At 38.3% G+C, this 17,230-nt stretch overlaps 2 protein-coding genes and 1 long non-coding RNA gene across 5 annotated transcripts; 1 reads left to right on the forward strand and 2 right to left on the reverse strand.

The window, feature by feature from the left end:
- Window positions 1–2,013: 2,013 nt before the first annotated feature.
- On the reverse strand, window positions 2,014–11,196 carry capslb (calcyphosine-like b). Of its 2 annotated transcripts, XM_074618292.1 has the most exons (7): window positions 10,914–11,196; window positions 9,732–9,865; window positions 6,240–6,378; window positions 4,118–4,295; window positions 3,629–3,838; window positions 3,406–3,513; window positions 2,014–2,625 (listed from the first exon to the last, which is right to left on the reverse strand). In XM_074618292.1, exons 3-6 carry the CDS (start codon window positions 6,374–6,376, stop codon window positions 3,412–3,414), a joined length of 627 nt encoding a protein of 208 aa, XP_074474393.1. In that variant the 5' UTR covers window positions 6,377–6,378; window positions 9,732–9,865; window positions 10,914–11,196; the 3' UTR covers window positions 2,014–2,625; window positions 3,406–3,411. The 2 variants fall into 2 exon arrangements, with proteins under 2 accessions (XP_074474393.1, XP_074474392.1); XM_074618291.1 differs by lacking the exon at window positions 3,406–3,513 and having other exon boundaries at window positions 2,020–2,625; window positions 10,914–11,173.
- A 2,484-nt stretch (window positions 11,197–13,680) lies between these two features.
- LOC141757671 (uncharacterized) lies at window positions 13,681–14,657 on the forward strand. Of its 2 annotated transcripts, none has more exons than XR_012591696.1 (3): window positions 13,681–13,810; window positions 13,975–14,058; window positions 14,539–14,657. It is a non-coding gene; the product is annotated as an uncharacterized LOC141757671 (long non-coding RNA). The 2 variants fall into 2 exon arrangements; XR_012591695.1 differs by lacking the exons at window positions 13,681–13,810; window positions 13,975–14,058 and adding exons at window positions 13,836–13,953; window positions 14,079–14,120 and having other exon boundaries at window positions 14,539–14,636.
- A 171-nt stretch (window positions 14,658–14,828) lies between these two features.
- Window positions 14,829–17,135, reverse strand: LOC141757667 (uncharacterized). The gene is made up of 2 exons (XM_074618289.1): window positions 16,973–17,135; window positions 14,829–16,609 (listed from the first exon to the last, which is right to left on the reverse strand). Exons 1-2 carry the CDS (start codon window positions 16,978–16,980, stop codon window positions 14,959–14,961), a joined length of 1,659 nt encoding a protein of 552 aa, XP_074474390.1. The 5' UTR covers window positions 16,981–17,135; the 3' UTR covers window positions 14,829–14,958.
- Between the last annotated feature and the right edge of the window lie 95 nt (window positions 17,136–17,230).

Below are 17,230 nucleotides of genomic sequence, written 5' to 3' on the forward strand. Positions count from 1 at the left end.
TACTGTTGCCTTGTGTTCACTACAACATACAACTACACGTATACATTGAAGTAATATTCAACTTAAAAACAGACAAAGTCGCTCTGAACTATGACACTACATCATTTACAGAAATTATATTAATATTATAGAGTAGGATATTATAAAGTCTAACTTCTAAAAGCACAGAATGAATTACAGCTGGTAGCAAAGAGCCTGATCGTATCAACATAACACAACATTATGATCATTAACACAACATTATGATCATTAACACAACATTATGATCATTAAATCTAGCGTCGCTAATCTCTAGATTAGCGACGCTAGATTTAATCATTGATGTCGTGTGGTGTTTCTCTAGATTAGATTAGCTGTAATCATTCAGGTCGTGTGGTGTTTCTATAGATTAGAGACGCTAGCTGTAATCATTCAGGTCGTGTGGTGTTTCTATAGATTAGAGACGCTAGCTGTAATCATTGATGTCGTGTGGTGTTTCTCTAGATTAGAGACGCTAGCTGTAATCATTCAGGCCGTGTGGTGTTTCTCTAGATTAGAGACGCTAGCTGTAATCATTCAGGCCGTGTGGTGTTTCTCTAGATTAGAGACGCTAGCTGTAATCATTGAGGCCGTGTGGTGTTTCTCTAGATTAGAGACGCTAGCTGTAATCATTGAGGCCGTGTGGTGTTTCTCTAGATTAGAGACGCTAGCTGTAATCATTCAGGCCGTGTGGTGTTTCTCTAGATTAGAGACGCTAGCTGTAATCATTGAGGCCGTGTGGTGTTTCTCTAGATTAGAGACGCTAGCTGTAATCATTGAGGCCGTGTGGTGTTTCTCTAGATTAGAGACGCTAGCTGTAATCGTTCAGGCCGTGTGGTGTTTCTCTAGATTAGAGACGCTAGCTGTAATCATTGAGGCCGTGTGGTGTTTCTCTAGATTAGAGACGCTAGCTGTAATCGTTCAGGCCGTGTGGTGTTTCTCTAGATTAGAGACGCTAGCTGTAATCATTCAGGCCGTGTGGTGTTTCTCTAGATTAGAGACGCTAGCTGTAATCATTCAGGCCGTGTGGTGTTTCTCTAGATTAGAGACGCTAGCTGTAATCGTTGATGTCGTGTGGTGTTTCTATAGATTAGATTAGCTGTAATCATTGAGGCCGTGTGGTGTTTCTCTAGATTAGTGACGCTAGCTGTAATCATTCAGGCCGTGTGGTGTTTCTCTAGATTAGAGACACGCTAGCTGTAATCGTTCAGGCCGTGTGGTGTTTCTCTAGATTAGAGACGCTAGCTGTAATCGTTCAGGCCGTGTGGTGTTTCTCTAGATTAGAGACGCTAGCTGTAATCATTCAGGCCGTGTGGTGTTTCTCTAGATTAGAGACGCTAGCTGTAATCATTCAGGCCGTGTGGTGTTTCTCTAGATTAGAGACGCTAGCTGTAATCGTTCAGGCCGTGTGGTGTTTCTCTAGATTAGAGACGCTAGCTATAATCGTTGAGGCCGTGTGGTGTTTCTCTAGATTAGAGACGCTAGCTGTAATCGTTGAGGCCGTGTGGTGTTTCTCTAGATTAGAGACGCTAGCTGTAATCGTTCAGGCCGTGTGGTGTTTCTCTAGATTAGAGACGCTAGCTGTAATCATTCAGGCCGTGTGGTGTTTCTCTAGATTAGAGACGCTAGCTGTAATCGTTGATGTCGTGTGGTGTTTCTCTAGATTAGTGACGCTAGCTGTAATCGTTGATGTCGTGTGGTGTTTCTCTAGATTAGAGACGCTAGCTGTAATCGTTGATGTCGTGTGGTGTTTCTCTAGATTAGAGACGCTAGCTGTAATCGTTGATGTCGTGTGGTGTTTCTCTAGATTAGTGACGCTAGCTGTAATCGTTGATGTCGTGTGGTGTTTCTCTAGATTAGAGACGCTAGCTGTAATCGTTGATGTCGTGTGGTGTTTCTCTAGATTAGTGACGCTAGCTGTAATCGTTGATGTCGTGTGGTGTTTCTCTAGATTAGAGACGCTAGCTGTAATCGTTGATGTCGTGTGGTGTTTCTCTAGATTAGAGACGCTAGCTGTAATCGTTGATGTCGTGTGGTGTTTCTCTAGATTAGAGACGCTAGCTGTAATCGTTGAGGCCGTGTGGTGTTTCTCTAGATTAGTGACGCTAGCTGTAATCGTTGAGGCCGTGTGGTGTTTCTCTAGATTAGAGACGCTAGCTGTAATCATTGAGGCCGTGTGGTGTTTCTCTAGATTAGAGACGCTAGCTGTAATCATTGAGGCCGTGTGGTGTTTCTCTAGATTAGAGACGCTAGCTGTAATCATTGAGGCCGTGTGGTGTTTCTCTAGATTAGTGACGCTAGCTGTAATCGTTGAGGCCGTGTGGTGTTTCTCTAGATTAGTGACGCTAGCTGTAATCATTGAGGCCGTGTGGTGTTTCTCTAGATTAGAGACGCTAGCTGTAATCATTGAGGCCGTGTGGTGTTTCTCTAGATTAGAGACGCTAGCTGTAATCGTTGAGGCCGTGTGGTGTTTCTTCAGTTATAGATCAGAGTTCAGGTCTTGATTCAGAGCTTCCAGGCGTTTTTCATCATTAGTATAAAGTAGACGTCGCTGTCGATGGAGGCGCTGACGCCACAGTAATAGTTGATGAACTCCTCTTTGGTCACCTGTTGGTTAGAGGAGAGATTCACTGTTGAGAGTCAGTAGAGTTTAATAGAAAGTAAAGAGCAGAGAACAGGAGGTTAGTCTAGTTCTAGTTAGTTCTAGTTCTAGTTATCAGACAGCAGCTGCTTTCCATCCAAATGAGCCAAGTCAACTTTAATTATTGTTTTACAGGTGTAACTATGTCCATTGTAAATCAGTTAACACAAAACAATGACAGATATTGTCCAGGAACCCTCACAGGTACTGCATTTAGCATAAAACTATATGCTCACATTATATTCATATTCCTTAGGTTCTCTAGTTTCATATGATTCTAGCATCAAAGAGCTTTGCTTTGCGCTTGGTGTGAACGCAGCATTAGAGGGGTCATCGAGGAATAAAAGAGTCTTAAAGAGTCTCTTAGTGAGGAGACACTTACGGTAAAATTATGAGATTATACAGAAACAAAGCGTCAAAATGAGCTTGACATTTGGATGGAAACAGCAAGTGAGTAACGTGAACATATCTGAGATCAGAAAGTGAAATCGAAAAGGATGATTTGGGTTTTATAGTGAAAAGCCAGAGTCATGGGAACAGACAGAACCACCAAACTATTGTACTACTGAGCTTTGTATCCTGTATGGTTCTTTGAGTCCAACTGTTACTTCATTTTGATGTATTAATACTCTCTTTGTGGTATATTTTATGAATCAGAACCATACAACATACTCAGCAGACTATATCCAGATGAAGTAGTGAGCAGACGCTGCCTCCTCCCACCACCGTACGGTGAGCTGGTTTACCACAAGTCAGAGTTTCCAGGCATTTCTCATCATCACAATAAAGTAGACGTCTGTATCGATGGACGCACTCACACCAGCATAATAATTCATAAACTCCTCCTGGGTGACCTTCAGAGAGTAATACCAGCATGAGTATACAAACATCCAGATGTGACAGGTCTGTGAGACGTTCACTGACCGTCAGAGACACAAACACCTGAAGTCAGACGGAGACATTTATTACCTTTCCGTCTTTGTCATACGGAGAGTCAAAGCTGTCCAGGAATGTCCTGAAGACTTGATCCTCTGTCCACTCCCCGTTCTGATACTTGGGGTGGTACTTGGCGTTGTAAACCCCCCGCAGGTCTTCGACGGTGATCACCCCGTCGCCCGTCTTATCCAGCTTCCTGAACGCCTGCATCACCACCTCCTTCCTGGCTTTAGACATCTGCGGCTGCAGTGAACACATCGTGGACGTTAAATGGGAAACGCTCCTCAGCTGCACACTAACCTGTCTGGATATTTACATCAGAATGGATCTATCTGCTTCATCTGAGTCTATGTGGAGGTAGAAGGAAGTTACCGCTTTAATGTGGTAATCTGAGTAACGTGACGTCATATCCCTTCCGTATCCGTCAACCAAAACAAACCTCAGAGAATCTAAAACGTTGGAGGGTCAGGGTATTGAATCAGGAGATAGGACAGCCGTCCCAGACCGACTGTACATATTTACCCTCAGAGTGATGAGGAACTCGTCGAAGTCAATGGTCCCGTTCCCGTCGCGGTCGAAGTGCTGAAAGAGAGCCGTGGCCTCTTGTTTCTCGATCAGGATCCCGTAGTCGTTCAGACCCTTCAGGAACTCCTTCAGGTCCAGGGACCGGTTGTTGTTATCATCCATTATTTTGAAGGTTCTGACAAACACAAAACACGAGTCAACCTTCTACATCAGGAAAAGTACACAAGTATTATTTAGGGATGCACCGATACCGATACCAGTACTGGGTATCGGGTATCGGGTCCGATACTGTGCTCATGTACTCGTACTCTCAAAACGGCTCCGATACCACTTTACGGTGGTGCGCCCGACCCCACTGAGCCGGGATCCCACCTCAGCCGGCGCACGCCGGCCCTCACTTTCATTGCGTCACAGGGTTTTGCTTGCACCCTCTGACTCGTTAGACTCCTTGGTCCGTGTTTCTAGACGGGTCGGGTGGGTTGCCGACATCGCCGCAGACCCGGTTGGGGCGCACTGAGGACAGTCCTCCTCGGTCGACAGTCGCACCGGGAGCCCCGTCACGGTGCGACGAGGTCCGGGTGGGGAGCGCTGTAAAGCTGCAGCCGCGAGCCACCTTCACCCCCGAGCCTTTCCAAGCCGACCTAGAGCCGGTGGCGGCGCACCGCCTCGTATGCGGGACTCACCAGCCTGCCGTGTGTCGCTCACACCCTCCAGCTGGCTGTTAACGAGGCTCTTTAGGCACAGAGAAGTACTCGTATCGGTACTCGGTATCGGAGTACCCAAATGTAAGTACTTGTACTCGGTCTGATATAAAGTGGTATCGGTGCGTCCCTAGTATTATCAGCAGAGTGTACTTCAGGTGAAAGTAGTATTCAGATCTTTTACTAAAGGCTGACTCACACTAACAGATGTTTCAGATCTTACCAGATGTGTAAAATGAGAGAGAGTCCACACGTAACCACATGTTAAGTTAAATTTAGTTAGTATACAGATTTTTAAAACGGAGCTTGTGTGGACGAGAAGGAAGAAAAACACAATTCACAAAAATACCTGAGTACTCGGCCTAAAAGTCCTGCATTCAAAGTAAAAGTAGAAGTACTTGTTATATTATGCTATCTGGTTATTACTATTGATACATTACCATATAAGCTGGATATTAATGTTGTAGCTGGCTGCAGTCGAGCTACTCTGACTCATTTAAATACTGTTGGCTGATTTAATTGACTGTATTTTAAATGCTTAATCTACTAAAGAACCAACTCCAGCTGTCTGATAGAAATGTAGAGAAGTCAAAGTCTGAAGTAGTAAAATACAAGTACTGCACAAAACACCTGAGACATGAACTGCAGTGAAATACCTGAGTAAATGTAGAAGTATTAGGTACTAGCTGACAGTAGCTGCAGGGTTGTTGAGGAGCATCAGCAGACACAACCACAGAATCAGAAACAACAGAATCATGTGACAGTAACTCATCACAACATCCTGCAGCCGCCGCCGGCTGTCACAGGAAGACGCCAACCTCAGAACAACACCGACAGCATCACTGTCATCACAAAGTACCCAAAGCAGCGGTTCTCAAAGTGCGTCCCGCGGGCCAACGACGGCCCTCAGAAGCATTAGTGCAGCCCCTGAATGTGACATGAACTGAAGGCATTATATCTGAATCTCTTCCAGATATAATGCAGTCTTTCAGTAGAAAGACTAACGAGCAGCTGTCGGGGTAGAATTGAGAACTTGTAGAGAGTTACTGGTCGGATGGAAACTAGCAACTCATGGAAATTATGTTCTGTAATCAATGCTAGTTAGCATAATTAAAGATTGAAAGGTCGCAGATAGTATATTATGAACATTTGATGACTTTTTTAGACACTATACTAAATATACATAAGTCATAGTATAGTATGTCGATAATTTTTAATAAAAAAAGTCATAGTATTTTTTTTCACAGATTTTGACATACTATACTGTGACTTTTTTTTAATGAAATTTTCAAGAAAGTAAACTATGACTTGATTTTTATGACATTTTCGACATTCTATGCTAAAACATTGATGTTGAGTTTGGAAGAACGATAATATATATAAAGTATATAATAAGTAAGGATGTACGAGGAGCTCACCTGCCCAGACCTTTGATACCAGACGATCCTCTGGTCAGACACTGCAGCCGGAGTCTCTCCACCGGGTCAGAACACTCCTTCAGCTGACGCTTGGCGTTCATCGCCATCTCTCGATCGTGTCTCGACGTCCCCGCCATCGCTGCCGGCACAAACACACAACGTTCATTATTCAAAGGACTGATGGTGAAAATCAATCAAAGTATTCTCATGTCAATAATTCACAGAGAAGTACTGAATGACATCTACTGTACTACATTCATCTGGCAGCTTTACTGACTTTACACAGTAAAACATATAAATATATACAAGTACAGCTGAAACCATTAGTCTATTAATCAATTACACAATCAATCAATTAGTCCATTAATAAATCAATTAGTCAATTAACAGACAATTTGTGAAACTGTACTTTTATACTGAACATTTTCAGTGCAGTACTTTTACTGTAACAGAGTATTAGTACAGTGTGGTATTAGTACTTTTACTATAACAGAGTATTTGTACAGTGTGGTATTAGTACTTTTACCTTACAGAGTATTTGTACAGTGTGGTATTAGTACTTTTACTATAACAGAGTATTTGTACAGTGTGGTATTAGTACTTTTACTATAACAGAGTATTTGTACAGTGTAGTATTAGTACTTTTACTATAACAGAGTATTTGTACAGTGTAGTATTAGTACTTTTACTATAACAGAGTATTTGTACAGTGTAGTATTAGTACTTTTACTATAACAGAGTATTTGTACAGTGTGGTATTAGTACTTTTACCTTACAGAGTATTTGTACAGTGTGGTATTAGTACTTTTACTGTAACAGAGTATTTGTACAGTGTAGTATTAGTACTTTTACTATAACAGAGTATTTGTACAGTGTGGTATTAGTACTTTTACCTTACAGAGTATTTGTACAGTGTGGTATTAGTACTTTTACTGTAACAGAGTATTTGTACAGTGTAGTATTAGTACTTTTACTATAACAGAGTATTTGTACAGTGTAGTATTAGTACTTTTACTATAACAGAGTATTTGTACAGTGTAGTATTAGTACTTTTACTATAACAGAGTATTTGTACAGTGTAGTATTAGTACTTTTACTATAACAGAGTATTTGTACAGTGTAGTATTAGTACTTTTACTATAACAGAGTATTTGTACAGTGTAGTATTAGTACTTTTACTATAACAGAGTATTTGTACAGTGTAGTATTAGTACTTTTACTATAACAGAGTATTTGTACAGTGTGGTATTAGTACTTTTACTATAACAGAGTATTTGTACAGTGTAGTATTAGTACTTTTACTATAACAGAGTATTTGTACAGTGTGGTATTAGTACTTTTACTGTAACAGAGTATTTGTACAGTGTGGTATTAGTACTTTTACCTTACAGAGTATTTGTACAGTGTGGTATTAGTACTTTTACTATAACAGAGTATTTGTACAGTGTAGTATTAGTACTTTTACTATAACAGAGTATTTGTACAGTGTAGTATTAGTACTTTTACTATAACAGAGTATTTGTACAGTGTAGTATTAGTACTTTTACTATAACAGAGTATTTGTACAGTGTGGTATTAGTACTTTTACCTTACAGAGTATTTGTACAGTGTGGTATTAGTACTTTTACTGTAACAGAGTATTTGTACAGTGTAGTATTAGTACTTTTACTATAACAGAGTATTTGTACAGTGTAGTATTAGTACTTTTACTATAACAGAGTATTTGTACAGTGTAGTATTAGTACTTTTACTATAACAGAGTATTTGTACAGTGTAGTATTAGTACTTTTACTATAACAGAGTATTTGTACAGTGTGGTATTAGTACTTTTACTATAACAGAGTATTTGTACAGTGTAGTATTAGTACTTTTACTATAACAGAGTATTTGTACAGTGTGGTATTAGTACTTTTACTGTAACAGAGTATTTGTACAGTGTGGTATTAGTACTTTTACCTTACAGAGTATTTGTACAGTGTGGTATTAGTACTTTTACCTTACAGAGTATTTGTACAGTGTGGTATTAGTACTTTTACTATAACAGAGTATTTGTACAGTGTAGTATTAGTACTTTTACTATAACAGAGTATTTGTACAGTGTAGTATTAGTACTTTTACTATAACAGAGTATTTGTACAGTGTAGTATTAGTACTTTTACTATAACAGAGTATTTGTACAGTGTGGTATTAGTACTTTTACCTTACAGAGTATTTGTACAGTGTGGTATTAGTACTTTTACTGTAACAGAGTATTTGTACAGTGTAGTATTAGTACTTTTACTATAACAGAGTATTTGTACAGTGTGGTATTAGTACTTTTACCTTACAGAGTATTTGTACAGTGTGGTATTAGTACTTTTACTGTAACAGAGTATTTGTACAGTGTAGTATTAGTACTTTTACTATAACAGAGTATTTGTACAGTGTAGTATTAGTACTTTTACTATAACAGAGTATTTGTACAGTGTAGTATTAGTACTTTTACTATAACAGAGTATTTGTACAGTGTGGTATTAGTACTTTTACTATAACAGAGTATTTGTACAGTGTGGTATTAGTACTTTTACTGTAACAGAGTATTTGTACAGTGTAGTATTAGTACTTTTACTGTAACAGAGTATTTGTACAGTGTGGTATTAGTACTTTTACTATAACAGAGTATTTGTACAGTGTGGTATTAGTACTTTTACCTTACAGAGTATTTGTACAGTGTAGTATTAGTACTTTTACCTTACAGAGTATTTGTACAGTGTGGTATTAGTACTTTTACTGTAACAGAGTATTTGTACAGTGTAGTATTAGTACTTTTACTGTAACAGAGTATTTGTACAGTGTGGTATTAGTACTTTTACTGTAACAGAGTATTTGTACAGTGTAGTATTAGTACTTTTACTGTAACAGAGTATTTGTACAGTGTAGTATTAGTACTTTTACTGTAACAGAGTATTTGTACAGTGTGGTATTAGTACTTTTACTATAACAGAGTATTTGTACAGTGTGGTATTAGTACTTTTACTATAACAGAGTATTTGTACAGTGTGGTATTAGTACTTTTACCTTACAGAGTATTTGTACAGTGTAGTATTAGTACTTTTACCTTACAGAGTATTTGTACAGTGTGGTATTAGTACTTTTACTATAACAGAGTATTTGTACAGTGTGGTATTAGTACTTTTACTATAAGAGTATTTGTACAGTGTGGTATTAGTACTTTTTCTATAACAGAGTATTTGTACAGTGTAGTATTAGTACTTTTACCTTACAGAGTATTTGTACAGTGTGGTATTAGTACTTTTACTATAACAGAGTATTTGTACAGTGTGGTATTAGTACTTTTACTATAAGAGTATTTGTACAGTGTGGTATTAGTACTTTTTCTATAACAGAGTATTTGTACAGTGTGGTATTAGTACTTATCAAAAGTGTTATCATCAAAATATACTTAAAGTACCAAGGTAACTTTAATATTACATTAATGTGTCAGAGACTCACCGACTCTTCAAGGTTTTAATCTTCAGCTGGAAACAACAACCGGAAGTAGGACAGGCTGCCCTTCCCCAAACAACCCGGTTACCATGGAGACCTGCTGTCCTCTCCTCTGATTGGCTGTTGAGTCTCTGCTGTTTCTAATAAAGACATCAACGTTCACATCAGTGCTTCTAAAGTTAAACTGAGTGATGAGTCAGATGTGTGACGCACTTCCTGTGGTTGTTTCAAAATAAAAGTCTACTACTCGCCTTCACATTAAAATGCTTTTATTTTGTATTATAATGAGACACACATGAAGAGTTGTGTTAGTGTGATCAGTAGCTGTATAAATGATCAGTAATAAAATAATGATATTAAGTCAATACATTAACTAAAAACTCAGGATGTGTCTTAATTACATTAAAATATTTAATCACAATTAATTACTCATGTTTTATCTGTTCTAAATGAACCTTAAAGGGAGAATAGTCCAGTATTTAATCCTCTTATCAACATGGGACTAGACAAATATGCTGCTTTATGTAAATGTATGTATATATTTATTATTGTAAATCAATTTACACTAATCAATGACAGATATTGATCCAGAAACCCTCACAGGTACTGCATTTAGCATAAAACAATATGCTGAGGACTTTTCTTCTGGCTTTCTTTCATTTTGGGGACTTTTTTCAGACATTCTTCAGACAAAAACCCCTCGCACATTCACTGATCTGGAGGTCAGAGGTCAAGGGACTCCTTTGAACATGGACATGACAGTTTGTCCTCTCCAACATTTAGTGTCAGTTTGGAGCGTTATTTAACCTCCTTCATGACCAGCTAGTCTGACATGGTTGGTACCGATGGATCCATCAGGTTCTATAGTTTACTATGAAACCAGTAGTAGTAGTAGTAGTAGTCTGACATGGTTGGTACCGATGGATTCATCAGGTTCTATAGTTTCAGATGATACCAGGATCTTCACTCTTGTCAGGATGTGAGTTTAAAGGGAACCCAAACGCAGAGTTGCCAGGCAGAAAGGTAGATTTAAATAAAAGCGAGCTTTAATAAATGAAGCTGAACATCCAAAACAACAAAAACCAACAGGCATCAAAAACCAAAAATGCAGGGAGGGGAACAAAGTACAAAAGAATAAATCCAACAAACAACAAAAAACAAACTGAGAACAAAACCAAAATGACCAACCAGAGGACACGAGGAACTCTAGGATCAGGTCAGGAGGGACGAGCAACACAGGGGACAAGGTAGACGAGGCTGGAGCGACAAACGAACCGACCAAGACAGAGGTGAACACACAGGGTTAAATACAAGAGGGTGATTAAACACAGGTGGAACTAATCAGAGCAGCAGACAATCAACAAAGGCGGGAAAACAAACAAAGGTAGGAAGTAGAACCAGACAAGACACAGGAGGAGTGAACTACAAAATAAAACAGGAAACACTGGAATGAAAGAATATAAAAGAAACCAAATCCAACACAAACCAAAATCACAGTAACAGAACTAATAAACCCAAAGATAATAAACTAATAAACCCAAAGGAGGAACATTAGACATCTTAACTTATAACAAACAGCCAGACCACGACAACTCTAGCTTTAAAACTGAGCCATACAACCTCCCTGAGATTGATTGCACGTTATTATCACGTTAACTTTGACAGCCCAAGTCCAAAATCAAACCTAAAAAATAAAATGCAGATATCACACTCATAAAAGAAATGGCAGAAATATCAATACTCTTAATTAATGTAGGAAACACTGAAGGCTAAATGTGCAACGATCCCATGCTCAGTCATTTTATCACTTACGATGTTACTGCGGTTACAAAACTTATACTTAATCAAACAACATCAAACAATAAGACTAGAATAGTTCTGAAGCATTTAGGCAGATTAAGTTGTCTATATTATCATATCTGTTGTGCAAAAGAAAGCATCATTAAATACACAGTTAAAAAGTCATTAATCTGCTGTGAAAGTTAGAATGCTTTAATTTCACTATAAAGGGAACAGACCACCGTAACAGACAGAGAGCCTATTAGAAGCTGTGTAAAACCACTGCTACCACACACTGCATTATGGGTAATGATTGAATGACCTGTCATGCCTCTATACAGCAACCTGCTGATGCAGCCTCACAATTATTCAATATTATATCATTTACCTTTCCCCTTAAATATCTAAAATAATGCATTAGAAGACTAAAACCATATTAATAACCAGCGTTATTATACAATCCATGCTGGCCCACTCCTCAAAACCATATTTACTAAAGTGGGAAATGTGATTTAAATATAAAAATATAGAGTATATTTACACCAAATTATAATATTCTTTGCTGAACAAACACACCATAAACATATCCTGTTAAAACTAGCAGGATTGTTTTGTTAATAAGAAATGTATACCCTTAAACATTAAGTTATTTATAGTTTTATTGACTTTTATTTGCTTGAGGAGGACCTAAACCCTACAGCAGCTCACCCCATCATTAATAATCATACATTATTATAAATCCTCTATGATTAAATGACAGTTCTATCATTAATAATCATAAATGATGGAGTGATAATGAGCTATGGATCAACAAATCACCTTTTAACTGCTATAAATCACTTCTTCTGCTTTGACTCATTACCTCTTTAATCCAAACTTTTCAATTTGTCACTTCTAAAATTACAAAATCCATTTACACTCTTTTTATCCTCTATTTTATTACCTTTTGTTTCTCTTTGTCTGATGTAAAGCACTTTGTACAAATAAATCTACATCTCTCTTCATAATGTCAATATTCATTTAGTTATCAATCACCATTAAGTCCCTTTTAAATGTGAGTCATTCTAATACAATAAATACTAACTTGTGTGATGTTTGATTCTATTGGTTTATTATAGACAGTAATAAGTGTTGACGGTTGTCATTGGTGTAAAATCACAAGCATTCACTGCCCTCTAGTGGTCGGAGTCAGGAGCTACAGTTCTCAGAGGGAATAATGCAGCCATTAATACTAATTTAACTCCTTATTAGTGTTCTTGTTATTATAGGTAAAGGAGAGGATGTAGGTCTGGTGTAACTTCCACTGGGGATGAGATAGAAATGACAGTTTCAGTTTGATTCCTTCATCCTCTGAGTGTCTGAAGTGTTCTTCAGGTGTCACAGCGTTTAAAGTCTCCAAGCAGCAGCAGCAGGAGGAACTCAGCCAGACAACATTCAGGCTGTTGGGGCTGTCTCCTTGTGAGGAAAACCTGCAGACTCCTCTCAATTATGGCTTTTTATTTACAGATAATTCTCCTCAAAAGACGCTCACGCTGATCACCAATCAAAGATAACGCAGTAACAGACTGAACTCTCTGTAGGAGGGAAAGAAAACTTGATTTCATGAATATTGTTGACATTGGAAATAGTTTTTTAGTCAAATATTTGTGATATAACATAACAACAATATCAGGTTTCTATCAAGGAAAACAGGTGATTGGTGTTTTATAATGCAGTGATTTATACTTTATAACGCTGTTGTTTATGTTAACATTAATGTGGAAAACATGATAAACACTTTAATTATGATTTATAGTTTAGTAGTTTAATTAATGATTCACAGAAAACTGCATCAGTCAGGACGTGATTTCATGTAAAATAACAATATAATGCAATCACTAAAAACACGGCAGCTTGTACAACATGAATGGATCAAAAGGCATTAATACACATGAAGACACCAGAGTATATAATATATATGAATATGTATTGATTATATATCAGATAAAAGTACATTAGACTTCATGACTGGAGGTTTAACGTTTGATTGAGCTCCAACACAACAGAATAGTTCTGTACCAAACTGATTAACATGAGAAGAAAACATCAAGTTTAACAACTTTATATGTAAATATAAGTAGATATATGTATATATTCTATATGTCAGTGATGTGTTACAGTCCCACCACCAGTTAACTTCTGTCATCAGAATAAATCACAGCCTGTACTGACTGAAAAACACATTAGATAAACCCTGAAATCATTAAACTCATACAAAGAAAGTAAAGAAAATAAATGTTTTTGTACATCACATGTTTGTGTTTTTGGTTGTTTTGTGTCTTTGTGGTTGTTTTGAGTCTCTTTGTGGTTGTTTTGCGTCTCTTTGAGGTTGTTTTGCATCTCTGTGGTTGTTTTGAGTCTCTTTGTGGTTGTTTTGCGTCTCTTTGAGGTTGTTTTGCATCTCTTTGTGGTTGTTTTGCATCTCTTTGAGGTTGTTTTGAGTCTCTTTGTGGTTGTTTTGAGTCTCTTTGTGGTTGTTTTGAGTCTCTTTGAGGTTGTTTTGAGTCTCTTTGAGGTTTTTTTTTAGTCTCTGAGGTTGTTTTGCATCTCTTTGAGGTTGTTTTGCATCTCTTTGAGGTTGTTTTGAGTCTCTTTCTGGTTGTTTTGCATCTCTTTGTGGTTGTTTTGCATCTCTTTGTGGTTGTTTTGAGTCTCATTGTGGTTCTTTTGCATCTCTTTCTGGTTGTTTTGAGTCTCTTTCTGTTTTTTTTGAGTCTCTGTGTTTGTTTTGCATCTCTTTGTGGTTGTTTTGAGTCTCTTTCTGGTTGTTTTGCATCTCTTTGCGGTTGTTTTGCATCTCTTTGTGGTTGTTTTGAGTCTCTTTCTAGTTGTTTTGCATCTCTTTGTGGTTGTTTTGCATCTCTTTGTGGTTGTTTTGAGTCTCTTTGTGGTTGTTTTGCATCTCTTTGTGGTTGTTTTGCATCTCTTTGTGGTTGTTTTGAGTCTCATTGTGGTTGTTTTGCATCTCTTTGTGGTTGTTTTGTGTCTCTTTGAGGTTGTTTTGCATCTCTAAATCTACTGTTCTGGTTTACATGACAGTTCAGAAATGATCCGACTGTAACCTGGTTACTGAAGTTAACACCCTGAATGTTGTGTTGTGATCTGATGGTGGAGCTGAGAGGAGAACGATGAGCGTGGGTGATGGAAGAATCCAGAGACTATTGATCAGTGATGTTAATCTGTACAGTGAAGTAACTATCGATAATTAAACATGAAACTACAACAACAAACAGAAACAGTCATTAGAGGGCGCTGTTTCCACCAATTACACATTTACATTTAAAAGGTGATTACATTTTAATGTTCTTATGTAGTTCAGTCAACATCAGACTTATAGAACTATAATGAACTACCTTTAATCAGCAGGGTAGACTTGATTTCTACTCAGCTGTCTGCTCACAGTGATTCTGTTCATCTACTTCATGAACGCTGAACCAACTGCTTTACCAACTGCTGAACCAGCTGCTTTTATTTTACCATACCCGTACCAAAACGCTGCTTTGAGTCCTTTATCATTCTCCAATCGAGCTTTCATCTCCTCCAGTTTCTGGACCTTCTCTGTGTCTCCTTTCTCCTTCATCTTCTCAATCAGGAAGTCCACGTGGGCGTGAGTGGACAGTGAGTCCACATTCAGGGCGATCTGCTCCAGTGTGACGACATGCTGGAAGGACTCTGCCAACAACTGATCCTTTCCTTCCTGAAGTTTTTTCTTTTCCTTCTGAAGAGTTTCCAAAAGACTCAACTTGCTCTCACTTCCTGTCTTGTTCTTTTCATATTTTTCTTTCACATCTTGTAGGGTCTTTTTAACTTTCCTTGTCTTGGTCACATAGATACACTTTTCTTTTACATGATCTGATAGAGGACACTTCCCGGTGCATACAGTGCAGCGGCCATCTTTAATGACCACACAGGATTTTGGGGACCAGGCCAGTGTGCATGGATAGTGACAGTTCTCTTCACAGACATTACAGGTGGTAGCTCCTCCATGATTTAACCAAAGCGCCCACCATCTCCCCTCACTGACAGGTACTTTAACTTTGTAGGGCTCATCAACTTCTACCTTGAAGTCTATACTTCTCTTCATCTCTTCTTCATGTTTCTCCAGAGCTTCCTGAGTCTGTTTTATTTCTCTCTGTTTCAGTTCAGTCAACTCCATCCTCTCTTGCAGGTTTTGGATGCAGGCTGCCAGTCTGGTGCGTGCATCCAACACCTCAACAGTTGTTATCAGGTTCTGAGGTGACGTTTCTTTCAGGTAATCAGTGAATTGACCCATTTGGTCCTTTGTTAAGTTCCAGGCAGCTTTTAGTGGAACTTTATTTTTCTTTGTTCTCTGAGTGCTCTGGCAGTTATCGAACATGAAATAAAGAGGCTTATCCTCTTCATCTTTGGCACATTTAATGTTTGCATCTTTGAGGGCCTCTAGAACATTTTCAGGTGTCACACCATTGGAGTGTGTGACGAGGGCTACGATGTTCTTCTCCATGTCGTTTCCAAACAGAGACATCACTGAGTTAAAGATGTACCTCAGTCGGTCATACAGTCGATTGTCACCTCCTTTCAGCACCAGACCCACTGCATTGATCTCATGAACTCCGTCACTTGAGCGGAACAACTGAAATAATCTTTGAGTGATGGTGGCATCTCCTTCAGTCCCTCTGGTGTCTCCGTATCCAGGAGTATCGATGATGGTCAGAGAGTACGGCAGAGTTTTACCTTCAAACCCAAAGATCTCGTACACGATCACATCTGTTGTTTGACTTTCTGATTGTTTTTTCTTCTCCTCATCCTCTATGATCTGAAACCAGACATCGTCCTCCCACTTCACTCCCATGGCGTAGTTGACCAGAGTGTTGATCAGAGCAGACTTTCCTGTTCCGGTTTCACCCACAAGCAAGATGGTTTTGTTTGTCTTGTTTGGATCTTTTTTACCCAGAGTCACTCTCTTTAGAGTAATTCCCTCTACATTTCTAATGTTCTCTTTCTTTGGTTTCAGCTGGTAGACAGCAGGAGATCCTGAATGGATCAGAACTTTGCAGGTGATGTGTTCATATTTGGATGAGATGTTCCTGTAGAAAAGTAAAGATATCAGCTCAAAAACTACTACGACTACTAATATAAAATGCCATTTAGTGTAATAATTAGGGCTGCCAATCGATTAAAATGTAATTGTATATAATGTAATAATGTAATAAAGTATTAATTTAGTATTGTAGTAGATTATATAATAATGTATTAATGCATTAATGTAATAATGTAGTAATGTAATGATGGCACTAATGTAGTAATCAATGAAGGTTACAATTATATTAATGTAATAATGTAATAGTTAATGAAGGTAATAATGTAGTAAAGTATTAATTTAATAACATAGTAATTTAGTAGCCTAATGTAATTATGTAATAATATAGTAAAACGTTGGTGTTACTCACGTTGCCATGGTAACGTCTTCACAGCAGCTGGATGATGGAGCAGCGTCTGAGTTCTCTGGATGATAGAACAACTAGTCAGTAACCTTCACTTCCTGTCAGCTGTTCTGATGTCATCAGATACTGAACGGTAACCGACAGGATTAAACACTGAAGGGCCACGCCCGTCTAGTCTGAGCCCAACTTCTACACACTTTAGCATTTCAGAAAAACAATAACATTTGCATTATTATCGTATAGAATGGTAAACCAGCAGCTGGT

Source organism: Sebastes fasciatus, chromosome 19 (assembly GCF_043250625.1).
Source record: "Sebastes fasciatus isolate fSebFas1 chromosome 19, fSebFas1.pri, whole genome shotgun sequence".
Taxonomy (NCBI): Eukaryota; Metazoa; Chordata; class Actinopteri; order Perciformes; family Sebastidae; genus Sebastes; species Sebastes fasciatus.

Coding starts and splice junctions, on each gene's coding strand:
- capslb (XM_074618292.1), bottom strand. CDS start 6,376: ATGGCGGGGACGTCGAGACACGATCGAGAGATGGCGATGAACGCCAAG. Junction 4,296..6,239: donor GGTATCAAAGGTCTGGGCAG/GTGAGCTCCTCG, acceptor TGTGTTTGTCAG/AACCTTCAAAATAATGGATG. Junction 3,514..3,628: donor CGTATGACAAAGACGGAAAG/GTAATAAATGTC, acceptor TACTCTCTGAAG/GTCACCCAGGAGGAGTTTAT.